Here is a 13,220-nt window from a genome sequence, read left to right as displayed (position 1 = left end):
TTTTGGCAAATTCACTTCTCCCACTGTAGATCTGTGGTGGTGGTGGTGGGAAACTACACATAGCAACATTTTCAACTGGTGGACACAGGGTCCCAGTTTGTATTGGCAGCATTAATATCATTGGCTGTGTTTGAACTGCTAAACCTTAGTATTACGTGAATGCGCCTCAGACATGTCATCTTCACCTTTTCCTCTACTACTCTGGGGTGACTTTTGCTTCTGTTTTTAACCACAGCTTAGTGTCCTGTCCAAACCCAAGCAAACTATGACTTACCATAAAACAAGCAAGCATTCACAGACAGAAATGTGCAGCTTGTCCACACCTCTGTCACTCAGGAGCTAAGTCATGGTTTAGCTTTGTTTTATGTCCAAACCTGGGATTGTAATTTGCCCCACCCAAACAGACAAGGAGTGGTATGTTAAGAACATGCCTTGGTTACAGCACTTGGTTTGTTGGGAGTAAGGCAAATCACAAGCCCAAGTTCGAGTGTAACTCACAAGCCCAGGTTCGAATGTAGCTCACAAGCCCAGGTTCGAATGTAACTCACAAGCCCAGGTTCGAATGTAACTCACCAAACCATGGCTTAGCTCTCAAAAGTGAGGGAGGAATGACCTAGTTTCAGTTTTCTCCCTGTGAACCAGCATACTTGCTTGGTTTGGGATGATGGCCAGAGCTTCCCTACTGTTGAGTTAGGTGCTGTGATGAGACTGCCCGCTACTTTAAAAATTTGCTTCCCTCTCTCATATTCACTTGTGTCATAGGACACAAGTTTGATACTATTCAGTGGGAATTCTGAGTAAACATGCCTGTAATTGGGCTGTTAACCTACATGGGGAACATTTCTAGTTGGACAGACAAATTTAAATATACTTAGAAATGCTTATCAACAGATTTTCAGATTAAGAGTTTACTTGCTGGTGAAGACCAAAGTCCAGCACTATGTTTCCACCAGTGGCTGGCCAGATGCTTTTGGAAGCACACACACAGGTCATGATGATAATGGCTTTTGTCTGTTGCGTGTCACCAGCATGCTGCAAAGTATAATGCCACTTGAACATGAAAACTACCATGAGTATGGTAATAGTTCTCTCTTCACTTACGGTATGTTTGTCTAGACCGTTTTAAGAAACCAGTAAAATGATTTGTAAGGAGAAAAGAGTTGTGAGGCAGGTGTGTGTGTGTGTGCATTCTGCATGCTGGATTCAAGCAAAATCCAGAGTGTAATCTTAATTTCCTTAAGGAATGTGTCATTGGTTGCTAACTAAACTCTATACAGTCGTACCTCGGGTTACATACGCTTCAGGTTACACACTCCACTAAGCCAGAAATAGTGCTTCAGGATAAGAACAGAAATCGTGCTCTGGCGGCGTGGGAGCAGCAGGAGGCCCCATTAGCTAAAGTGATGCTTCAGGTTAAGAACAGTTTCAGGTTAAGAACGGACCTCCGGAACAAATTAAGTACTTAACCCGAGGTACCACTGTAGTAGGCCTGGATGATGTATTAATACATTGCCCAGGGCCAGTTTGGACACCAGAGTGTGATGGCGTCTTCACCCGGCCGTATATAATGGGCACCTGACTCCCTCCATGCCCCTGTCCAAACCCAAGCAAACTATGCCTATGAATTGTGTGGGTAGCATGGTGGAGCCTAACTACTGCAGTACAAGCCCTGAGCAGAAAAAAGAGCGGAAAGCTTTCACATAAGGAAGTAAAATTCCTGGGCTTACCTTGTGTTCTTTGATCTATCTCTTAAGTGTGTTGAATTCAACCTTTTGAGTACATAGAGATAAGCCCTTATCAACCAGCAGTTAAAATAACAAACCCTCCCACCTTGCTGAGTTGGACAGAAACTCCCCAAGGCTTCTGGGCTAGAGTAAATGTGTACAAATGTTATACCAGTCAGCCTTGATGGGGACAAAGTTTACATACTGAAGAGATCCACTGCAACAAAAGTTTTGCATTGTTTTATGTAGTCCAATGCAGTTTAAAGTGAGTATTTTAAATTAAAATACTTAGTTTTTAACTCAATAGATTTATCTAGAGTGAGATCCATTTCCTGCTAGCAAATGATGCACATTAAAGTAATCTGTAAATACACATAATGACTTCTGTGGAGGGCAGAAGAGGTGAGTGAGTGGGTTTTCCTATTGTCTGCTGTGAATGAGAAAAGTGTCTCATGCACTCTGAATTCAGTCTGCCATAACTAGCAATGGGACCATAGTAGAAAGAATAAATATTGGCAGTACAAGCTTTAAATTTTTATTCTCTTAAAAAATTAGCAAATTTTTATAAAGCTATTGAATTTTTTCTTCCCAGTAGTTGGACATCTGTTTTATAGAACTTTTCAGTCATATTATTTATGAACATTTATATTTATAATCAGTTCTCTTTTTTCTGGGGGGACGCTGAGGTACACATACCCCTAAACATTTTGTGAATCTAAGTTTGGCCTTTTTGAGGGGCAATATTTCAATATGAGTAGAAAAATGAGAGTATCCCTAAACATTTTTTTAAGAAAAAAAGCACTGTTTATAATGAACCATTCTGAAATCCCCCGCACTGTGAATATAGTTTTCTTTGTTCAAGATACGTGTATATGATATTCTTATCTCATTTATATTTTAGTTCCTTAGTTCAAATAATAAAATCCTTTATTCCTAATTTAATATATCTTGACTCTTGCACTTGTTAAGCACACACCTCTCCAACTGAAATAAAAGCAAACTGATTCACCTGTCACCTAATTGTTTCTCTCTCTCTATGTCATTGAGTTTCAATTGTCTATATATTTGTTTAACATTTGGATGGGTGGATCAGTTTTTGTTTGAGCACAATTTACTATCTTTTAAGGGAAATATTGTATTTGTTGGAAAATACACTATTTTGAGAAGTTCTGATAACATTTTTTTTAAAAAAAAATTGTAGTCAGAACTTGGGATTTTACAGACCCAAATATTAAGGATTGCCTAACCACTAGAAAGAAGGTTGCCCTAGGTCTGGAATGTACCTTATCATTCCTGAGTTGCAGCATTCCTCTGATGTCAAGTACAGTGGTACCTTGGGTTACAAACGCTTCGGGTTACAAACTCCACTAACCTGGAAGTAGTACCTTGGGTTACAAACTTTGCCCCAGGATGAGAACGGAAATCGTGCGGCGGTGGCAGCGAGAGGCCCCATTAGTGAAAGCGTGCCTCAGGTTAAGAACGGTTTCAGCTTAAGAACGGACCTCCGGAATGAATTAAGTTTGTAACCCAAGGTACCACTGTAGAGTCCTACATGTTTTGATTTTGTCATGACAGTTGATAAGTTCATTGATAGAGCCTAAAGCAGGAGTCATGTTTTGAAGAATGCCCTAGATTGGTAAAATACAAGAAGAAGTTAGTGTGTACTGATGGACCTCTCTATAAATTGACCTGGTTGTCTCCAGAGGAGATGGCAGAGCTGAAACCTGACACTGCATTTTCAAGAATCTGATTATGATTTGGTTCACATGTAATGTAGACCTAAACCATGGGTTGGCACAAGCGCACAGGCTCCCCAAAGGCAGATTGTAGTTCCTTTGCTTCTCCTCTGGCCCTGCTGTTGCAGTACTGTGAGCTAAACAATGATTTCATGTAGCATATTGCTGAAACCCGGGCTTATACTTTTTGTGCTCCAGATAAACAATGAACTGGGTTGCAGAAAGATCAGGGGAACAGCAAAGCAGCCACAGTCTCCTCTCTGGGAACTTGCATGTTCCTACTAAGTCATGGTTTGGCTTAGCATCACATGCAAACTGGAACTATAAGTTCTTAATTCAAAATATGGTTTTGGAGTCATAAAGATACTGGTTCAGTTCTGATGTAATATTCATTGTTTGGTGTTTCATGAGCAAGCCTTAGGCTTGTGTACCCCCTTTTCTTGCCCTTTTCTTCTTCTGTACATACTATGTATACACTATTTTTGACAGAACTAGGAAGTACAGGAAGGAATTTGAGGGAGGAGGGAGTGTATGATCCCAAGTTTTGTTGTGTGGTTCCAAACTATGACTTGGAATTATGTTTGAATAGAGCCAGTGAGACACTGAGCTTGTACATTTCACATAGCTGCATGAGGACAAGGTTTCTTAAAATATATTTACTAGTTTACAGTATATAGAATCTTATATAATGTAAACATAGTTATATTTTGTTGAATTTCATATTGTTGTATTTAGGGAATCCCTTGTATTCGGTTCTCTTTGGAGGACCATGTGAAAAGTATATGCAGAGTCTGGTGCAATTCAAGCCAATACTTTCTTTTGAAAAATCTTATTAGTCTTGTTTTATTTGGCTATTTTCAGATAGAAGAATCCAGTGTTGGAATGCTCTTTGAAGCTGCACTGAGTGTCAGCTTGGTTTATCTACCTTGAAGAGTAAATCAATGCACGGCTTGAAGAGAGGGCATGGGATGTTGCCGTGCCTGGAACAATGATCAGGTACCAGAATGAACCTTAGATTTAGAATGGAAATAATAATAATAGGTGACAATTACAGTAGTTTATTTTTTCAACACACAACATGTGAAATGTTAGGGTCTGTATCAATATAACTCTACAATTCTGGAGGAAAGGTGGGATATAAATCTCAATAACAACCAATTGCGTACAGTTCTAACACTTCAAATGTTGTTCTCCTTTGGGAGGAACCGCCATTTTCAAAACAAAGTTCTAGGTTTCTCTATATTTATTGTTTACTGTGTTCCCTTTATTATGCATACAATCCTATATTATTTTCCTTTTATATACTCCTCAGATCTGAGTATAATGTTTAGTTATTAACTTGGGATTGGATACAGATTTAGTTATGCTTGGAGTAGCTCTCCCTGAAACCAATGAGGTTTGTTACGCTAACTTAAATCCCATCGATTTCAGTGGGTCTTCTCTAAGCACGATTAAATCTGGATCCAACCCTTAGTGTCACGGTGTATGCTTGAAGTAATGTAGGTCTCTGGTTAATGTATTAGTTTCCTATAGCAGATATCAAATATTTGATAGGTTTGTCATGCAAGATCTATTCGGATGGCTGGCTTTGCTGTGATATTGTATGCACTCATCATATAATGAAGGGAGAGAGCTTTTCTGTTTTGCAGCTTTTCTACATGCTGTTCTAATATTCACCTCACGTATCAGCATTGTTTTCATTATCATCCGGTCCCACTTGCCCCACACCCCTCCCAGCTGGCAGGGTCTGTATCATAACCCTTTGATGCTATGCTGCAGGGGTTTGATTGGTAGCATCTGCCTGCTCTGTGATGAGATTCCTCTGAAGAGAGGCAGGCTGTTGTTGCCTGATTCTGATTGGCTGTCCCACCTGACTCTCCTCTCCTCTTTCCCCCTCCTTTTTCAGAGCACACACCACAGCAGGCTGTATTCTGAAACCTAAAACAGCCCCGTATACATCCATTCATGAATCTGTGACGTCAGTAGTGTCTGTGTTCTCCTTTGCAGCGGGGCTGCAGGATTGTGTGGGTGGAATTTCCTTGCTGTATTTTGCAGATCAGGTTTGGGTTTCGTTTTTCTGCCATCCACATCATAACGCATGAAAATGGAGCAGGATTGTAGAAATTACTCTCCACCGTAAGTATATTAACAAAATCTGTCTTCCTTCAAGGGGCTGCGTTTGCAAAATGACCGATGTTACCTTCCTGCCATTTATTTCAGAGGAGCAGATGGATGGTGCATTTGGGGTGTGAGTGAACTGGAAAAAATGCTGAAAGAGACCATATTAAAGCCAAGAATATTTCTGTTTCTGCCCATCTACTTCTTTGTAGAGCAAACATAGACATGTTTCATTTGCTGTTCTGGAGGTTGTTCTGGAGGTTGTGTAATGGTCCTTCCCTCTTTTTAAAATGGGAGAGAATGCATTTCTGTGGCTGTCTGAAAAGGCAGAGATTGCAAATAGCAAGGGGGGAAATTGCAACTGATCTAAAAACAGGAGGCTTCTCCCTCTTCCCACGTCCTTGTGAAAACGTAATCTTCAATGGTGGTGCAGCTTTTTAATAAAACTTAACATGTTTGTCAATATATTTTGACTGGATTTGGGAACAATTTAGGTCTTAATGAGAAGTTTAATGATTAAATCCTTCCATAGAAATGAAAATGGCTTCTTTTAGGATACAAAAATAATTAGATATAAAGTCCCAATGATTTACTGTTTACTGAGATTATCCTTACCGAGGTATGATTGTCCTGCTTGCTAGTGAAATCAGTGAGAGTTCATACAGAATGGCAATGTATCTTACCCTTGAATCTTGCCCTTTCAGAAATTGCTGAAAAAAAGAAGTACCAGAAGTGACAAAAACAAATGTCAGGCAAATGCCTTGGACCTAATAGTTCTGGCTCCACTTCATTTTTAACGCTCCCATCCTAAGTTACAACATAGTGTTTTCCTGAGTTTGTTGCTGAAATTAGAAATACATGTAAAGCTCTATTTTTGATATTGTGCCTAGAATAAAAGACGAGTGTAACACACACACACACAAAAAAGGTGAGAGTAACAAAGCAAGAAAAGTAAAAAAAAACACCTACAAAAAACCACCCCACAACCCTGGTTTCCTTGTTTGGAAAAAAATGCATCTTACCCTTTCTCTTCACTGGGACATCCACCCCCTTGATACCTGGTTGTCTTTGTTACTTACTTCTTTGTTACTTACTCTCTGGGTTCACATGCCTCTATGTTTCAAAGTACAGTGGCGGAAACTGAATGACAAATTTCTATTCTTACACAATTAACTTAAATCCATTCTTAATTGATGGGGGGGAACCTTTATGCTTATTTATAGGCATTTAATATTACAACAACTGCTTAATAGTAGGGTTTTTTAAATCTGTGGCTAACTTTTCAGATTGTAATAAGGCTAGTGCAGCTTTGATTTGTGGTTTGTATGTTAATTAATTCCAAAAAGTGAAGCTTGGCATCTTGTTAATCTCTTCAAATGGATTATTGACAAAGAGCATTGCATCTCTTCTGTCTCTTGTGGTCAGCAGAGGTCAAGATTTTCTCTCTTTTGCACTACTTGCTACAGGAAGGGTCAGTTTCCTCCTGTGTGCAGAGTTAAATAGAATTCCTTAAGTATTAAAGTTCATTTTAATAATTCTCAACTACTCCAGAGAAAGTAGATTCAGAGTGTTTACTCTTTTTCTGAGATTTTTCTGATAAATTTCATGTTTATCATCGGAACTGGAAAAAGCATTTAAAATTCTGAGATGTCAGAATAATTTTTTTAAGCCACCAGCCCATTATGGCATACAGAAATTGCTAAATTAAAATTACAGTTGACCAAATGACTAGGATCTTTCCAACTCTTCTTCCATTGTTTTGCAGATATGCTTTAAGTGAGTTGGTATTAATGAAATATTTGACCATGTTTATAAACCTGTAAGATGTAAGGCTTATTTCATCAATTAAAATTAATTTTGTTGTTCAGCTTGTGGTCCCGGTCAAAATACAAAAATTCTGTTGCATCTTTGGAACTCTTAAGGACCAAAGAAACAGTATTTGTCTTAAGGGTGTTCTGAGTGTCATTAAAAGCTTTAAGAAGAGTAAAAAATAAATTAATAAAGTTTTCTGCCTTCAAAAACTCCAGCAACTGTACATGTGGAAATAGGGTACTATTCTAGAATTTATTTTAATAGCAATTTTGGGGAGTAGGGGGGCCAAGTGGAATCAAAATGGGGCCACTCCAAAAGGAAGGTTGTTGTAGTTCATACTTGGTAGAGTTGCTCCCTATAAGTATATAAGCTTGTAAATTAAAAGGCAAAACAAAAGAAAACAAAAACAACAGCCTGATAAGTTTCACGTGGGTGGGTGGGGGACTGATAGGAGGGAGGGAAGATAAGGAAATTAGACGGCTTATGCCTTTATCAGATTATACCATCTTTCCCTGGAGTTGGGGTTGGGGGGGGAATACACATTATGAGGTTGAATTCCCCTTTCCTACTCCATAGACTGTCTCTTACTACCTATAGCACCTAACTATAGAATGCTCAAGTTCAGGACTGATGTGTCCAAACCTGAGCCCTCTCACATGATAGGAATATAGGAAGCTGCCTTATACCAAGCCCATCTAGCCTAATATTACAGTGGTACCTCAGGTTAAGTACTTAATTCATTCCGGAGGTCCGTACTTAACCTGAAACTGTTCTTAACCTGAAGCACCACTTTAGCTAATGGGGCCTCCTCCTGCTGCCGTGCTGCCGGAGCCCAATTTCTGTTTTCATCCTGAAGTAAAGCTCTTAACCTGAAACATTATTTCTGGGTTAGCACAGTCTGTAACCTGAAGCGTATGTAACCTGAAGTGTATGTAACTTGAGGTACCACTGTATATTGCTGTGAGTGGCAGGCAACTCTCCCAAGATTTCAGGAAGAGGCCTTTCACACCACCTGCTACTTGATCATTTTGGCACTACAGGGGTAGGCATCAGGGTTGGGATAGAAAAAAGTGTCCTTTTTAAAGGCAATAAGAATGGATGAATAAGTACATGTATAAATGCCTTTCCGAAGGAGGAGAATGACTTCAGACAGTATTTTACTATGGCAGGCATCTATTTTCCATACTGTTGTGTGGATTGTTATTTGATGATGGTATGTGTGGTAGTGAGGAGAAGATGATTGCTTGATGGTTCTGCCTTGGCATCAAAGAATAGGTGTTTGTATGTATGTGTCTCCTCCATGTCTAGGAATTCCCACCTGGGGTAGGGTAGACTACAGTACCATACCCTCCAACATTTCTAAGATGAAAATAGAGACTTCCAATTCCATATTGATAATTTTACTATTTATACCCCACACATCTTACTGACTTGCACCAGCCACTCTGGACAGCTTTCAATATATATAGAAACAGAATTAAACATTAAAAACTTCCCTATATAGGATTGCCTTCAGACGGCTTGGGGGTCGGATAACTCCATACCCTCCAACATTTCTCCAGTGAAAATAGGGACAGCTTAAGGAAAAGTGGGACATTCCAGGATCAAATCAGAAACTAGGACAGCTTCTCTAAATCAGGGATGTTCTTGGAAAATAGGGACACTTGGAGGGTCTGCTGTACATATATATCTGCATATTAGGGCTGGGCGATACATAGTTTTCAACATTGTGATATATTATCCATTAAACATTGTGCTATACCGATATATCACTAGGTTTGAAATAAGGATGTAACTATATAGAGGTGAATGGGGTAATGTCCTAGCAACGTCTACTACTTAGGGGTCTGAAACTGATACATTTTTACTTACTTTTAAGTATTTTACTTACCTTTAAGTATTGATACAAATGATATTTTATAGTACAGAGCAACAGGGGCAGAAGAGATGACCAGCTTCACAGTTCTTCACACACACACACACACACACACACACACACTGTGATTTGCGATATATTGCCATGCCAAATATTATGAAACTGTTATCATGATGTGAACTTCAGTACATCGCCCAGCTCTATTCCATATCTCATGTATTTATGGTATTTATAACAAAATTCTAAATAAAAGAAACCCAAAAGGTTGTATCTAGTTGTTGCCCTGTTATAAAGGCTTTTGTTCTTGTGAGAGATGTTGACTATTGGAGGAGGAGGGAAAAGCAACATGTTGCTGATTTCTCCCTCTTTCTTGCAGTCCCCAGTGCCCCCTGAAAATCTGTTCTGGACAGTCCCCCAACCCTCATAACTGATTTTCAGGGGGTCCTGAAGGCTGCAGTGTAAAAGGGACTGGCAAGAACTTCCTTCTGTCCTCTGTAAGTGGGTGTCTCTCTCTGGAGAAACAGTGCTAGGAGGACCATTGTCAAATAGGGAACTGGCATCAGATGGGTTTGATGTCAGTTGGTTAACCAGGCTCTTAAGCAATGGTTCGATCCTCAGTTAGGATTATTGTCAGTAAACCACATTAAACCACAGTTCTCCATTTTGGAAATATTTAGGAACTGGGTTTAATTTAATCAGGTCTGCCACACTTTCAGAAAGGAAAATCCCAAAATATCCTATGTGTTCTTTTCAGAAAGAGTTCTGTTTAGGAGATAGTTTGTGGTGAATAGGTTTTGATGGGTGACTTTCACATGCATTATAGCCAATGGCATGCTAAAAAATTACTTGTCTCTCTTCCCCCCATTCCCCAACTCAACTATGAAATTAAAAAGAAACTTTTTTTTGTCATGCTCTGTAAGCTGTATGACAAATTTGCTATCCCACTTAGGCTACTGCAATAAAATGTATAGTGTATATAAATGGAAGTCATGTAAAAAGAGGTATTCTGAGTAGCTTCTGCCAGGAACTTTTATTGGTTTCATATCTTAGTGTGACAACACTAGGAGCTGAAGAGAGCTCTTTCTGCCTGCATAATGGTTATATAGTGGACCCCTTCAGGGAGAAACAGATTAATGAAATGTGTGATAGTGGATTCTCATTTTTATACTATACCTTGTAGTGTAAATATCAGTTCAGTGATATTTCTTTAATAATAATAATAATAATAATAATAATAATAATAATAATAATAATAATAATGAATGTGCATTTCCTTTTCTAACTTCAAAAAATACTGTGTTTGATATTACCAGAAGTCATTATGCAACCTTATTTATTTTGTGTGACACTAGATTATGCAATCTAGAGCCATTGGACTGTGAACATGAAAATGCTCTGAATGGAAACAATGCTAAAAATATCTTTTATATCACATGGGAAGATCATACATATAAAATGTATTGTTTACAGAATAAAGGCAACATTTTCTTGGGCAATTGAAACTGAGCTTTTATTTGTGTGAAGGACAGCTTATCTGAGACATATTTTTTCAGACTGGGGGAGCAGAATTCAGCCCTTCTGTCAATTCATGTACAGATATGTAATTAGCTTTGGTTTCTCCAGTGCCAGAACAAAGATGTAAACATTTCTTCTTCTTGCTTGACAGAATTACAAAATAAAAGTTGTATCTGCAAAAGGGGGGCTCCCAGAAGCATAATAGTGGAACATAACATGACAGATTAGAGCAGGAAAGGCACATATAGATGTGCTCTCAGTGGTGGTTCAGCTCCAGGTTGTGAAGCTCTTCTGTCTTCCAAAATTTGCATATTCCAGACATGCTTTAAGACCTTTTCCCAGGGATGTAAAGTTGATTTCAGCAGTTGTATCTTGAAGACTGGTTTAAAATGTATATTTTTAACGTATCTTAACTTTTTTATAAAAAAAAGTTCTCCAGGTTTATATAGATAAGTGCATAAGGCAAATAAGGTTTCTACCCCTTGTTTTGAATATAAATCACAAACAGCTGCTAAAGATGCAACCACTTTGTAAGGGCGTTACATAATATGGAAATACAGCTATAGTACGGTATAACAATACCGTATAGTAAAACATAATTAGAGGAACTGGGTTGTTCATATTCTAGTAAATGCAAGTCTCCTGTAAGATCAGCTTACTCAAGTCCAGCTTTTTCTCCACTGTTGGTTTCAGCCTGCTTATTTATATCTGTCGGTTCTCCTTCAGTTCAGCCTGTCTTGTCTTAAGGAACGACTGTGTTCTATGTTAGACTACTCTAAGCTGGGACTAACAACCCAGTAATAGTAAAGCAGATAGTTGAACAGAAGATCATTCCTATGTACCTCAGTAATTCACTTTTGTCAGTAACATTTACCTTTAAATGGGTGAAGTTCACACTTGTCCTTGCAATAATGCCTGAGTAAGTCCAAACTCATAGTATCAAACAGTAGCCCAATAGAAATTACCGTATTTTTTGCACCATAACACTCACTTTTTTCCTCCTAGAAAGTAAGGGGAAATGTCTGTGCGTGTTATGGAGGAAATGCCTACGGGTGGCATGCCTACGGATTTTCCTCCTCTAAAAACTACGTGCGTGTTATGGTCGGGTGCGTGTTATAGAGCGAAAAATACGGTACCTATTTATAAAACAGGTGTGGGGAACCTTTGACCCTCCAGATATTGCTGAGCTATAACTCCCACTACCCCTGGCTATTGGCTGTGCTCGCTGGTGGGAGTTGTATCTCAGCAACATCTGGGGTGATTGGGTGTCCAAGACTCCCCACACCTTATATATAGAGATACAACACAACTTACCATAGTTTTCCCCTAAATGCACACTTGTTAAAAATTTGCATTACAGTTGGGCACAATTGTTTTGAATGATTATTATGATAACAAATCCATTTACAAAGTATACCAGCCTTGTTTAACTTTAATTTTAAATGCCCAATTCTATATTAATAAAATTGTTATTTTAAGATGCATGGAATGATCCTATTCCAGCTTGGATTTTTCGTGGCAAGCTATGTAAATACTTCAATAGTTTTGTCACATGAGCCTGTTCAGTTTCGCTGTCAGGTGGCTTAATGTGACATATGGGCAAAGTCCAGCATGCAATATATTGCTGAGAGATACCACAACTGTGGGAGAACAGTTGTAACTTCAAGCAATTGCTACTTCTGTTGTTGTATGAAAAGTTCCTTGGGACAGGATAGCCTTTTTGTTAGGAAATGAATCCTTGGGCTTAAACTGAAGAACAAATAGGTAGTTTACATCAGCTTATTGTTCATTTAAAATATTTGTCTCCAAATCTAATCAGATATATGATTCTCATAACCTTTCTGTGGTTCCTTTTTCAGGTGTTGTGGCCACTTTCTACACTGGGAGTGAGCACTGGTGTTTGTTAGAGCAATATCTTTGACTGTCAACTCCATGCACACCCACAGTACAATGACCAGTTCTCAGGAGCCCCTGAGCTGGTCTTCCTCTACGACTGTGATCGCCAAGACCCTCAATGAAGATAAAGATTTCGCTAGGATGCATGGGGAACATATACCCAGTGGTCTCCATCCTTCATCTGAGATCATAGAAGACGTACGAGACAAGGGCTTACTTCATAGCAATGCATCAGAGAACATGAGCAGTCCAGTTGCCACAACAGTATTGACCAGTGTAAGTGAGGATTCCAGGGACCAGTTTGAAAACAGCGTGCTACAGTTAACGGAACAGGATGAATTGGAAACTACCGTTCATCAGGGCACCAATGATAATATACCTGGAGAGACCAACAATGGAACAGAAGATATCAAGATCCAGTTCAACAGATCAAGTAGTGGAAATGGTGGATTTCTTGAAGGACTCTTTGGTTGTTTGAAGCCTGTATGGAATATTATAGGGAAAGCTTACTCCACTGACTACAAGCTGCAGCAACAAGGTAAA

General features: G+C 38.9%; 1 protein-coding gene across 7 annotated transcripts in view; it reads left to right on the top strand.

The window, feature by feature from the left end:
* The window catches only part of MAP3K13 (mitogen-activated protein kinase kinase kinase 13), an 85,463-nt gene that overhangs the window by 50,050 nt on the left and 22,193 nt on the right, over nt 1-13,220 (top strand). For 5 of the 7 annotated variants that reach the window (XM_081192578.1, XM_081192573.1, XM_081192579.1 and 2 more), the window contains exon 3: nt 12,641-13,215. In XM_081192578.1, coding sequence (XP_081048704.1) covers nt 12,714-13,215 — 502 coding nt within the window. In that variant the 5' untranslated portion in view covers nt 12,641-12,713. Of the gene's footprint in view, nt 1-4,321; nt 4,457-5,366; nt 5,597-12,640; nt 13,216-13,220 lie in introns of all 7 variants that reach the window. The other 2 variants (XM_081192574.1, XM_081192575.1) reach the window with 2 other exon arrangements.

The sequence above is a fragment of the Podarcis bocagei genome, assembly GCF_964188305.1.
Source record: "Podarcis bocagei genome assembly, chromosome: 4".
Taxonomy (NCBI): domain Eukaryota; kingdom Metazoa; phylum Chordata; class Lepidosauria; order Squamata; family Lacertidae; genus Podarcis; species Podarcis bocagei.
This window is presented reverse-complemented; position numbering and strand designations above follow the sequence as displayed.